The sequence below is a fragment of the Podarcis filfolensis genome (genome assembly GCF_964270895.1).
Source record: "Podarcis filfolensis genome assembly, chromosome: 17".
Lineage (NCBI taxonomy): Eukaryota > Metazoa > Chordata > Lepidosauria > Squamata > Lacertidae > Podarcis > Podarcis filfolensis.
Genome location: NC_139621.1, coordinates 32416837 through 32428993, shown reverse-complemented (window position 1 = coordinate 32428993; position 12157 = coordinate 32416837). Strand labels below are relative to the sequence as shown.

Here is a 12157-nt window from a genome sequence, read left to right as displayed (position 1 = left end):
GTAGGAAAATGAGTACCCCTAAACATTATTTATATATATATAGAAAAAAAGCACTGAATGTATTTACTTAAGAGTCGGTTCTTGTCATATCTCTGAAGGCAGATAATTATGACCAGAGGGAAGGTCCTTTTCTGCGTTGCAGCAAGATGGATTTCTGCAAGTCTCCACACTGCTAGACCTTAACCTCCACTGAAGATCTTAGTGATTGGGCTGATCTGTAGGAATCCCTTAATTTTCTTCTGCCCAAAGAATGGCTGTGCTTCATTCCTATGGGGAACATAAAGTGCACCACAAGGGTGGGTGGGTGGATGGCATGCTAGTGGGGAGGAGGAGATTATGGGGATAGTGCAGCCTGTAGAGCACGAGACTCTTAATATCAAGGTCACAGGTTCGAGCCCCACATTGGGCTAAAGATTTGGGCATTGAAGGGGGTTGGACTAGATGGCCCTCAGGGTCCCTTTCAACTCTACAGTTCTATGGTTCTATGTATGAGGACTGGAAAGAAGGGCATAAAGGAATTGATGGGAAAGAACTGGGGTACACTGATGGGCCATTCATTGCCATCTCTTTTTTATAATATTTTTTATTAATTTTAACATATAAATTATAAAATGTACCACAAAACTTATCACTTATACAATCTTTTTAGACTTCCATCAGCACCTCTGATGATCCACCATTTTAACCACTTCTTATGCATTTCTTAACTTTATATTGCCTTTACATCGCTTAACAAATCATCCTCCCCCTTGTCCATTTTTACAATACTTCTAAAAATACTCCTCACAAAACTTCTTGCAACCCTACAAACGTCATCTGTTCTTCACAATTACTTTTCAAATAGTCCGTAAATTTACTCCAGTCTTCCGTGAATTTCTGGTCTCGCCAGTTTCGAATCCTTCCTGTTAGTTTATCTAATTCTGCATAGTCCACTAACTTCATCCTCCATTCTTCAATCATCAGTAACTCTTCTTGCTTCCATTTTTGGGCCAATAATATTCTTGCTGCTGTTATTGCATATAAAAAGAGTTTATGTTCCTTTCTATTTATGTCACTTCCCACAATGCCCAATAAAAATGCTTCTGGTTTCTTTATAAATGTATATTTCAACATTTTTTTCACATTCACTGCTATCTCATCCCTTCCTGCTTTTGAAATTCCACAGGCCGTTCTCTGCTGAATGCAAGCGCTCAGTGCAAATATGAGGTGGGATTTAGTTGAGGGAAAGGGCAGTTTCTTCCTTTTGGAAACAGAAAAGGAAAGTTAGGAGCCAAACTTGGACATGTAAAGCTGAGCTAGCTCTTCTGTTTAGGGGTCCTTGTTCACTTCTCAGGTCTTTTACAGGTTTCTGCAGTGGAGTCACCGTGACGCAGAAGGAACAGTTCAAATTTGCCCGGAAAGGGGTCAAAACAAGCATTGAGTGTTCCCACGATGACAGCACCTACTCAACTATCCTTTGGTATCGGCAGCAGAGCAACCATGCAGACAAGCGGCTGGAGCTCATTGGCTACTCTGTACATGGATCTGTGTCTATGGAGTCGAATATGGAGAAATACAGTATAGAATCGACAAATGTGACACATGCTTCCCTGTCCATCACTCCGGAACAAACGACAGATTCAGCCGTGTATTTTTGCGCAGCCAGTAAAGGCACAGCAAGAACTTTCTGCCTCACAGCTGCACATAAACACTGCAGCTCTGCCAACACTCCCCTTCCTGCCCTCTATACCACACACCCACACACACACACACACACACACACACACACCAGTCACTTACAGAGTCCTGTTTCATAAGACAATGAGAAACAGCAGCACTATCTGCATGTGCCTATTTTCCAGGGACAGTCCTAAATTTACAGAAGCCATCCTGTTTCTGATTTGATCCCGAAATGTCCCACTTTTCCTTAGGATGCCCCTATTTTCATCGGAGAAATGTTGGAGGGTATGAGCTTATGGCCCGCAGCATTATTTATGATTTTCAATTTCATACATTTCAATAATTTTACAATCATTTGAACATTTCAAAACTTGACTTCCTTCCTCCTCTTTCTGCAGTTCCTTAAATTTATTTTTAAAATTTTTTGCATATCGAAATTAATTTGCTCATTTATTCATCTCCTTTAAATGTATACACTTATAACACTGCAGGTTATTACAATAATCCTGCCAATGTTCTTATCTGCTTACAATTTATTTGTAAATTATTCAATAAACCATTTCTATTGTTTTATAAAAAGTTTGTTATCTTGATTTCTTATTTTTCTGGTAAGTTTCGCCATTTCTGCATATTCCATAAGTTTTTGTATCCATTCACCTTTTGCTGGGACTTCTGCTTTGTTCCATTTTTGGGCAAGTAACATTCTTGCCGCTGTAGTTAAACACATGAATAAATTTCTATACAGTTTGGGTCGTTCTGTCCCTATAATCCCCAAAAGCAGGACTTCTGTTTCTTTCACATACGTTCTTTTAAACATCTTTTTCAATTCATTATATATCATTTCCCAGTAAGCTGGCTGACATGGTGTCTTTAGAAAGCATTCTAACCCCCCTGCCCATCTCCCAGAACCTGGCAAGCCTTAAAAGTAGGAGAGCAAAGAGCTCAAAGACAGAGGGCAGGTAGCAGCACCTGTAGAAGAGACAAATGAGGAAGTGGGAGAGACAGGGGGGTGGAGATTCACTCAGGACAATGCCATTATCCAAGCGGCTGGGTTCTATAGCCTCTCTCTGTAAAGATTGAAATAAAAAAGGACGGTAATAAACTTCCCCTTGTGCTTATGCTTTGCTGGGTAACTAGCTGGGAGCCGCTGACAGCATCCTGACAGTTATTTGCATATCTTGCATAGAAATCTTTTCTTTTCTTTTCTTTGACCCGAATCTACAGCCGATTCATTCCATCAGGCCCTTGAGTTTTAGAGTTAAGGAGAGAGCGATTTCTGTTTCTCCACACGATTCTTATATATCTTATCTTGTAACAACTACATAAAATGCAAATAACCCTCATGTTGTTGTTTAGTCGTTTAGTCGTGTCCGACTCTTCGGTGACCCCCTGGACCAGAGCACGGCAGGCACTCCTGTCTTCCACTGCCTCCCGCAGTTTGGTCAGACTCATGCTGGTAGCTTCGAGAACACTATCCAACCATCTCGTCCTCTGTCGTCCCCTTCTCCTTGTGCCCTCCATCATTCCCAACATCAGGGTCTTTTCCAGGGAGTCTTCTCTTCTCATGAGGTGGCCAAAGTCTTGGAGCCTCAGCTTCAGGATCTGTCCTTCCAGTGAGCACTCAGGGCTGATTTCCTTAAGAATGGATAGGTTTGATCTTCTTGCAGTCCATGGGACTCTCAAGAGTCTCCTCCAGCACCATAATTCAAAAGCATCAAGGCGATAAGCCTTCTTTATGGTCCAGCTCTCACTTCCATACATCACTACTGGGAAAACCACAGCTTTAGGCTAGCCTAAAAGGAAAGGTGATTGTTTTTGCTTCCCCATTCCTGGACTACAGCGTCCTTTTGAGATGTGGTGAGACTATCTTGTAGGTGGAGCTTCCTTCAGCTGCTCAGAGACAACCCAAATTTCTAGACCGAAGTCTGCGATTAAACATCTCTGCTAGTCATCCCTGGGTGAGGGTGTGTGAGAGAGGAATATCTTGATACCTCTGCACAAATTTAAGAGTCTCACAAAACATGTTAACAACCCCAGTTTGGGTTGCACAGGGAGGACTGCTGAACTCCTGTTTCTAAGAGAGCTTTGTTGTGTTCATATAGACAGAGCCAGACTGTTGGTGCCGGGGAAGGAAGCCGATATAATACAGTCACGTAAAAGCCACATTCGACACTTGCAAAGAGCTCAGAGATGTGGATCAACTGGTGTGTGGCTATGTGCTTCTTAAAATTGAGTAAGTCCTTTGTCAGAATCCTCTTCTCTGCTTTACAGGTAGCTTTTAATATTCTAATCCGAGACCCAGGTTTAAATTTCCACTTTCCTCTTTCTCTTTCAGGATTCTCAAATGCTGAGATCACCCAGCCATGGAGCCTGGTGTTGCAGGAAGACAAAACTGCACGGATTGAGTGCGAACAAAAATATCAGCACAACGTCATGTTCTGGTACCGCCAGGGTGCCGAGGCAGGTCTACAGCTCCTCTTTCACTTCTATTATACCCAGCAACAGCCTGCAGGCAATGTTTCTGACCGGTTCACAGCTGATATGCCCAGCGCAGATCGCTTGATCCTGAATATTTCCCCTGCAAAGCAGGAAGATTCAGCTGTGTATTTCTGTGCAAGCAGCAGAGACACAGCAGTTCAAAGTAACCTCTCCTTCCTACAAAATCCTCTGTGTGTCCTCATCACTCTGCCTGCGTGCTTGAGTGGTACGATTCCATTTACCATGAAATATACTCGGAGTCGAGAGTGGATTTCATGCTCTTTATTCAGCTCATAGTGGTGAGGAGGAGTGGAAGTTCCCCCACAATATCTGCTTTATATACATTATTTACACAATGGGCTGCACGTGATTGGCTAATTCCAGGATTCTCCTGTAGGCCAATCAGGTTGTGGATTCACTCCCCCCTGGAGCTGGATTGGGTGGCTTCTGCGGACCAATCATACTGCTGCATTGTTCTAGGACCAATCAGACTGCTGCATTTTGGATCCTATTGTTCTAGGACCAATCAGACTGCTGCATTTTGGATCCTATTGTTCTAGGACCAATCAGACTGCTGCATTTTGGATCCTATTGTTCTAGGACCAATCAGACTGCCGCATTTTGGATCCTATTCAACTCAGTACATAACAACCATGTATGGACCAATGTGAGATTCCAATTCCTCTGCGGGGCTTCTGGCAATGGGAAACTCTCAGGAAGAGCATGTGCTCCAGAATCCTCTAAGGAGCTGGGATTCGGGACATTATAAACATTATAAAACAGTGTTCAGGGCCAGGCAGGTTTGCTGGCTGACCTGGCAGCCTCAGGCTGCAATATTTGCCTTTTCTATTATTGGAAATAGCATGTCTTTATCACTTTTCCATACAATAAAATGCTCAAATTATCCTGAGATCCTGGGAAGTGAAAAGCTGCCGTGATGACCTTGGGAGGTGGGCGTTCAGCCAGACAAACCCTGCCAGCAGCTATTTAGGACATGAAACCTCCAGCCATTTTCTACTCTGAGCAGGTAGAGTGATCATTGGCAGAAACACCATGAAGTTCCTCTTGATCCTTACCTGTCTGGGAGTAGCGGGTGGGTCCTTTGATGCTGCTTCATCTTTCTCTCCTTGGAACTCAGGACAACTAAAAAAAAAAAAAGAATTAATTTTCTATCATAGGCTCCATTGGAGACAGCAAACGCCATCCAGGAGTTATATTTGTCAACCTGCTGGGATAACGCCGTTGTGAGCAGGGGTAGGGCTAGCATACAAACACATGGAGCAAGCTGTCTGTAGTGCCCTAAGCCCAGTGCATTTTTTCCTAGCAAAAGAGGTGCCGGAACTCTCCATGAACTTCTCCTTCGTTTTCTTAGAATGGCAATGATGTGCATCTGAGAGAGGTGCTGGAACTGAGTTCTGGTGATTTCTGGCTGAAAAAAAGGCCCAGCTTTAGACTGTTCTTGGGTTTGTTTGTTTGTTTGTTTGTTTGTTTGTTTGTTTGTTTGCACTAAGATACAGGTCTTCATATGGGACGTGGGTGGCGCTGTGGGTTAAACCACAGAGCCTAGGACTTGCCAATCAGAAGGTCAACGGTTCGAATCCTCGCGACGGGGTGAGCTCCCGTTGCTCGGTCCCAGCTCCTGCCAACCTAGCAGTTCGAAAGCACGTCAAAGTGCAAGTAGATAAATAGGTACCGCTCCGACGGGAAGGTAAACGGCGTTTCCGTGTGCTGCTCTGGTTTGCCAGAAGTGGCTTAGTCATGCTGGCCACGTGACCCGGAAGCTGTACGCCGGCTCCCTCGGCCAATAAAGCGAGAGGAGCGCCGCAACCCCAGCGTCGGTCACGACTGGACCTAATGGTCAGGGGTCCCTTTACCTTTTACCTTTACAGGTCTTCATGGTCAGGGCTGGACCAACCATGAGGCAAGGTGAGGCAATTGCCTCAGGCAGCAGCATCCACAGGGCAGCAGATCTAGTCTCCAGGGTGTGACCTGCTCCTTGAAGGCCACATCTGCTGCCTCCTCGGCAGCCCCATACCCAACGCCACCTCTGCAGAGGCCTTTTGGCGATAGGAGGCACTGCTGGTCTCCTCCCACCCTTGTTCCCAATGAAGGTTTTTTTGCCCCCCACCCCTTGTTCCTGATGTAGATCTTCACTCACCCCTTCTTCCCTAGTTGGGGTTGCAGTGAGGAGCCATTTTGTGGTTCACCTCAGCTGCCAGAATGTCTTGGGCCAGCACTATTCATAGCTAGAGCCACCATATCGCCACTGTTTTGCAAAGACCTCCACCTCGCTCCGTTCCCCGGTTCAATGCATGATTTGGCAAGGCACTACCTTAGCCAAACCAACCTTCAACAGGGATGTGTTTCAAAGAAAACTGTGGCAATAACTTCAGTACTCGGTACACTGGAGAGCCTTATGTAATGATAAATAGTTTGTGCAGAAGTTTTGTTGCAGCCTCTGCTCTGCAGCTGAAAACAGAGAGCAAGGTGAATTTTAGCATGGCACAGTTGCTTCAGGAGTGATGGTGCCTCGTAAAAGTTTAGGCGATGCAGGGCTCTCAAAATGTTGTTGGACTCCAACTCCCATCATCTCCAGCCAGTATCACCCACAGTCAGGGATTATGAGAGCTGTAGTCCATCAATATGGAGAGAGACTTTCTGCTGACCATCAGGCAATGGCTTTTTCCACCTGCTTTGCCCAACCCTCCAGCTCCAGGAGACTTTCCCAGACCATGATTTGAGAACAGCAGAAGAGAGAAGAGGAGATATTTTTTAAAAAATAATTTTATCTGTGTCCTTGTTTCTCAGTTGGATCTTTTTACATGGTTTCGTATGCTTTCTGGAATTTTTATGCATTGTGACTATGATTATAGTTTATTAATTCTTGATTGTAATTGATAAGTATAAAATGTTTAATTATTATTTGCTGGTATTTAATTTTACTGCTGACTATTATATTTTAATGGATTATTGAATATTGCTTTATTTGATATAGGTTGTTTATTTTAAAGCTATTGTGACTTTTTTGTACAGTGGTACCTTGGTTCTCAAACTTAATCCGTTCTGGGAGTTTGTTTGACTCCTGAAACCGTTTGAAAACCAAGCCATGGCTTCCGATTGGCTGCAGGAGCTTCCTGCACTCAATTGGAAGCCACGTCGGACGTTCAGCTTCTAAAAAATGTTTGCAAACCAGAACACTCACTTCCAGGTTTGCGGTGTTTGGGAGCCAATTTGTTTGGGAGACAAGCTGTTCGAGTACCAAGGTACCACTGTATTGGATCAGACTGTTATTACGTGTGCAATCTTTGCTGTCTATTTTGTTGTTTCTTCAGCTTGTAAAACGCCTTGTTTATAGTAATCTAGAAAGGCAGTACACAAATTAAAAGTGAAATGAAATGAAATATTTGAAGGGCACCACAAAAAAACTTCCCCTGATTTAAAGCATTCGTGCAATCCAATCTTTGGCCTATCCATAAGAAATGTGGTGCCATTCATTGTGTGCAGCGAATTGGCAAAAAATAAATAAAAGGATCTTCAGGATTCAAGACGCTTATGTTCAGTAAGATTACGCATTTCTGGCGAACGTAGCAGGGTGATCGTCACTTTGCTTAGTTGACAACTGTCCTTGGCTTTCACAGCTGCTGTCCCCTTTGATGATGACGACAAGATTGTGGGAGGCTACACCTGCCAGGAGCACTCAGTCCCCTACCAGGTGTCTCTAAATGCTGGATATCACTTCTGTGGGGGCTCCCTCATCAGCAGTCAATGGGTCGTATCAGCTGCTCACTGCTTCCAGTCGTGAGTAAAGAACATTCAAATCCTTGCTTAGGCTCTGTTTCCCTCTCCCCGTAACCTTCTTTCAGAGCTAACAAAGTTTGAATGGGACTAGGGCGTCACCAGGGAGGCTGGTACCTTGGCATCTACATGCTGCAGATACTCAGGACAGATCAAAGAAAGCAATTCTCCACATAAAGGTAAAGGGACCCCTGACCATTAGGTCCAGTCGTGGCCGACTCTGGGGTTGCGGCGCTCCTCTCGCTTTATTGGCCGAGGGAGCCGGCATACAGCTTCCGGGTCATGTGGCCAGCATGACTAAGCCGCTTCTGGTGAACCAGAGCAGTGCACGGAAACGCCGTTTACCTTCCCGCCTGAGCGGTACCTATTTATCTACTTGCACTGTGATGTGCTTTCGAACTGCTAGGTTGGCAGGAGCAGGGACCGAGCAACGGGAGCTCACCCCATCGTGGGGATTCGAACCACTGACCTTCTGATTGGCAAATCCTAGGCTCTGTGGTTTAACTCACAGCGCCACCCGCATCCCTAATTCTCCACATAGCCGCACAGTAACCTTGGGTCAAATGTTTGTGGTGATGGCTTCTGTGAGGGAGGGGGAATGTGCTTGCAGCTTTCAAGTCAGCGCCCCCATCATCATGAAATAATAATAATAGTAATAATAATTTATTATTTATACCCTGCCCATCCGGCTGGGCCTCCCTAGCCACTCTGGGCGTTCCCAACAAATTAAAAACAGAATAAAACATCAAATATTAAAAACTTCCCTAAATGACATAAAAGACTTCCACTGAGTTATGAATGTATACCTACTCTTATCCATGCATTTGAAAATAATAATAATAACCAAAGAATTAACCTAAAGTTGAGTTTACACAGTTTGGGCAACCAGCATTTCCTCATGGGAACTTTTGCGTCTTTCCAAAGCTTTGCTACACATATCCCTTGCCATTTGCTAAACAGTTGTCGACAATCCTAAGCTTCCTTTTTCAATCACTGCCTGGCCTTAAATATGACCTGGAAGATTGTCTGTGGATTTTATTTTTCTTTCTTTTTTAAGTTTTTCTTTATGCTTTTCAAGTTTATACATTTCATTAGTTTTACAAATCAATTTAACATTTCAAAACTTGACTTCCTTCCCTCTCTTTCTGCAGTTCCTTAATTTTTTTTAATATTTTCTGCATATCCAAATTCATTTCACTTGCTCATTTAATTATCTACTGTAAATATATACTCTTGTGAAACTGCAGGTTATTACAATAAGCCTGCTAATGTTCTTATCTGTTCACAATTTATCTGTAAATATTCAATAAACCATTTCCATTCTTTTATAAAAAGTTTGTTATCTTGATTTCTTATTCTTCTGGTAAGTTTCACCATTTCTGCATATTCCATGAGGTTTTTTTATCCATTCTTCCTTTAGTGGGACTTCTGCTTCTTTCCATTTTGTCGGTGGTTTTTCTGGCAGTTTTCTGTACATGCTCTATGTGAATCAACCATATCACATTCTAGAGCTCCATTTAGATTAAACATTTTGGACTTGGGCTGAGAATTCCACACTGTAACATACACTTAATAATAACCACTGTAACGTGTTGCAAATATTTCAGTTTCCGCATCCAGGTGAGGCTTGGGGAATACAACATAAATGTCCTGGAAGGGTCAGAGGAGCTCATTGATGCTGAGAAACAAATTCCCCATCCCAAATATGACCCAGTTACCACAGACAACGACATTATGCTCATCAAGCTGGCTACCCCTGCCAACCTGAACTCCCGCGTCCGAGCCATTTCTTTGCCTTCGAAATGTGTGGCTGCTGGGACCGAGTGCCTGATCTCAGGATGGGGCAACACCCTCAGTGATGGATGTGAGTTAAAGGATGTTTCATGCATTCAAATCACACAGGGCAACTTTTCTTTCTGCAGGAATTCAAGGCTAAACTAGACATTGCCATGGAGGTGCATCTAGCAGCCTCTCAGCACTTTTAGTAGTAGTAGCAGTTATAATAATAATGTTGTTGTTGTTGTTGTTTAGTCATGTCCAACTCTTCGTGACCCCCATGGACCAGAGCACGCCAAGCGCTCCTGTCTTCCACTGCCTCCCGCAGTTTGGTCAAGCTCATGTTCGTAGCTTTGAGAACACTGTCCAACCATCTCGTCCTCTGTCGTCCCCTTCTCCTTGTGCCCTCCATCTTTCCCAACATCAGGGTCTTTTCCAGGGAGTCTTCTCTTCTCATGAGGTGGCCAAAGTATTGGAGCCTCAGCTTCAGGATCTGTCCTTCCAGTGAGCACTCAGGGCTGATTTCCTTAAGAATGGATAGGTTTGATCTTCTTGCAGTCCATGGGACTCTCAAGAGTCTCCTCCAGCACCAGAATTCAAAAGCATCAATTCTTCGGTGAAAATAATAATAATAATAATAATAATAATAATAATAGAAGAAGAAGAGTACAAATAATAATAATTTATAGCAGCACATGCACGGGCTGCTTAACCTTTTCCTCCCTGGCTGTTCCACAGCCCATGTACCATTTCAAATGGAGAAATGGCATGTTTGGATGCTTCTCCGTACAAAACAAACCTGCCCGAATATTGAAATGTGACACGTTAGGGAGATTAAGCTGAAACTCATTTCTTATGGGATTGTTATTTAGAGCATTGGTACCCCCACTGTTCAGGCTTCTAAGGTGGCTTAAAGGTAAAGGTAAAGGACCCCTGACAGTTAAGTCCAGTCGCAAATGACTCTGGGGTTGCAGTGCTCATCTTGCTTTACAGGCCGAGGGAGCCGGCGTTTGTCCGCAGACAGTTTTTCTGGGTCATGTGGCCAATGTGACTAAGCCGCTTCTGGTGAAACCAGAGCAGCGCACGAAAACACCATTTACCTTCCCACCAGAGTGGTACCTACTTGCACTTTGACATGCTTTCAAACTGCTTGGTTGGCAGGAGCAGGGACCGAGCAACGGGAGCTCACCCCGTCTTGGGGATTCGAACTGCCGACCTTCCGATCGGCAAGCCCTAGGCTCTGTAGTTTAGACCACAGCGCCACCCGCATCCCCAAGGTGGCTTATGTACCATCAATTAAAACAAGGTAGTCCCTGCTTGCAAGTTTTCCATTTTACCAACTCAACACAAAAGGAAAAACGGGGCAGGGAGGGATGATGAAAATAGCAAACTACAAAGTAGGTACATAGAAAGGGCAAGTTTTTGGTGGTTTAATTCCTGGTGTAATTCCTGAACTTTGCAAACTGTAGTGGTATGGCCCCAGGAACACTATACAATATCACAGGTCATGTTGTGGTTCAGTAGTTCTTGCTTCTCTCTTAATTTCTTGGTTTATAACAACATTCCTTAATTCCTTTTTCCCCACCCACTCCATTTTGGGGCAGTCAACTTGCCAGAGCTTCTTCAGTGCCTGGATGCTCCCGTTCTAAGTGACACCGAGTGCAAGGATGCCCTGGTGGGGCAAATCACCCCAAACATGATATGTGCAGGGTACCTGGAAGGCGGCAAAGATTCCTGTGATGTGAGATGCTTTTTTGTGCCTTTTTTTCTTTTACCGAGAGACAACGCTGTTGCTGCTACACTTGTGCCTTTAATTAGAAGAATCGTGCGGGTCACATTTGCAGATGACACCAAACTGGGGGAGGGTTAGCCAATGCCGCAAGATGACAGAATCAGGATTCGAAATGACCTTAACCGATTGGAGAATGAGAACCAAACTGATAAAATGAATTCCAATAGGGATAAATGCGAGGTTCTTCACTTAGACAGGGAAAACCAGCTGTGCACAAATAGAAGATGATATTCCATACATTGAAAATAGAACACATTCTAGAAGGCAGGTTGAATCCAAACTGGGAAACATTGGCTTGTTGTGGAGTAGAGGTTAGGGGTTCAAGCCATCTCCAGTGCTAAGTTGGGAAAATGAAACCCCTTTGAAGACCTTCAGAGGAGTGTGTGTGTGTGTGTGTGTGTGTGTGTGTGTGTGTGTTTTCCCCTTTAGAATGCCATAATCAGATGCATAAATTGGTACCCAACTAAAAACAGACGTTTCTTAACTACCCAAATCTTTTATTTACAGGGGGATTCTGGTGGACCCATGGTATGCAATGGGGAGCTCCAAGGAATTGTGTCTTGGGGCATAGGATGTGCTCTGAAAGGTTTTCCTGGCGTATACACCAAGGTCTGTAACTATGTGGACTGGATCCAAGAAACAATTGCGGCCAACTGA

The 12157-nt window shown here is 44.0% G+C and overlaps 1 protein-coding gene across 1 annotated transcript; it reads left to right on the top strand.

The window, feature by feature from the left end:
• Nucleotides 1-5190: 5190 nt before the first annotated feature.
• LOC310752912 (trypsin-like) lies at nt 5191-12157 on the top strand (the record flags this gene model as incomplete). The annotated part of the gene is made up of 5 exons (XM_083594072.1): nt 5191-5230; nt 7776-7935; nt 9540-9796; nt 11313-11449; nt 12008-12157. 5 exons carry the CDS (start codon nt 5191-5193, stop codon nt 12155-12157), a joined length of 744 nt encoding a protein of 247 aa, XP_083450198.1.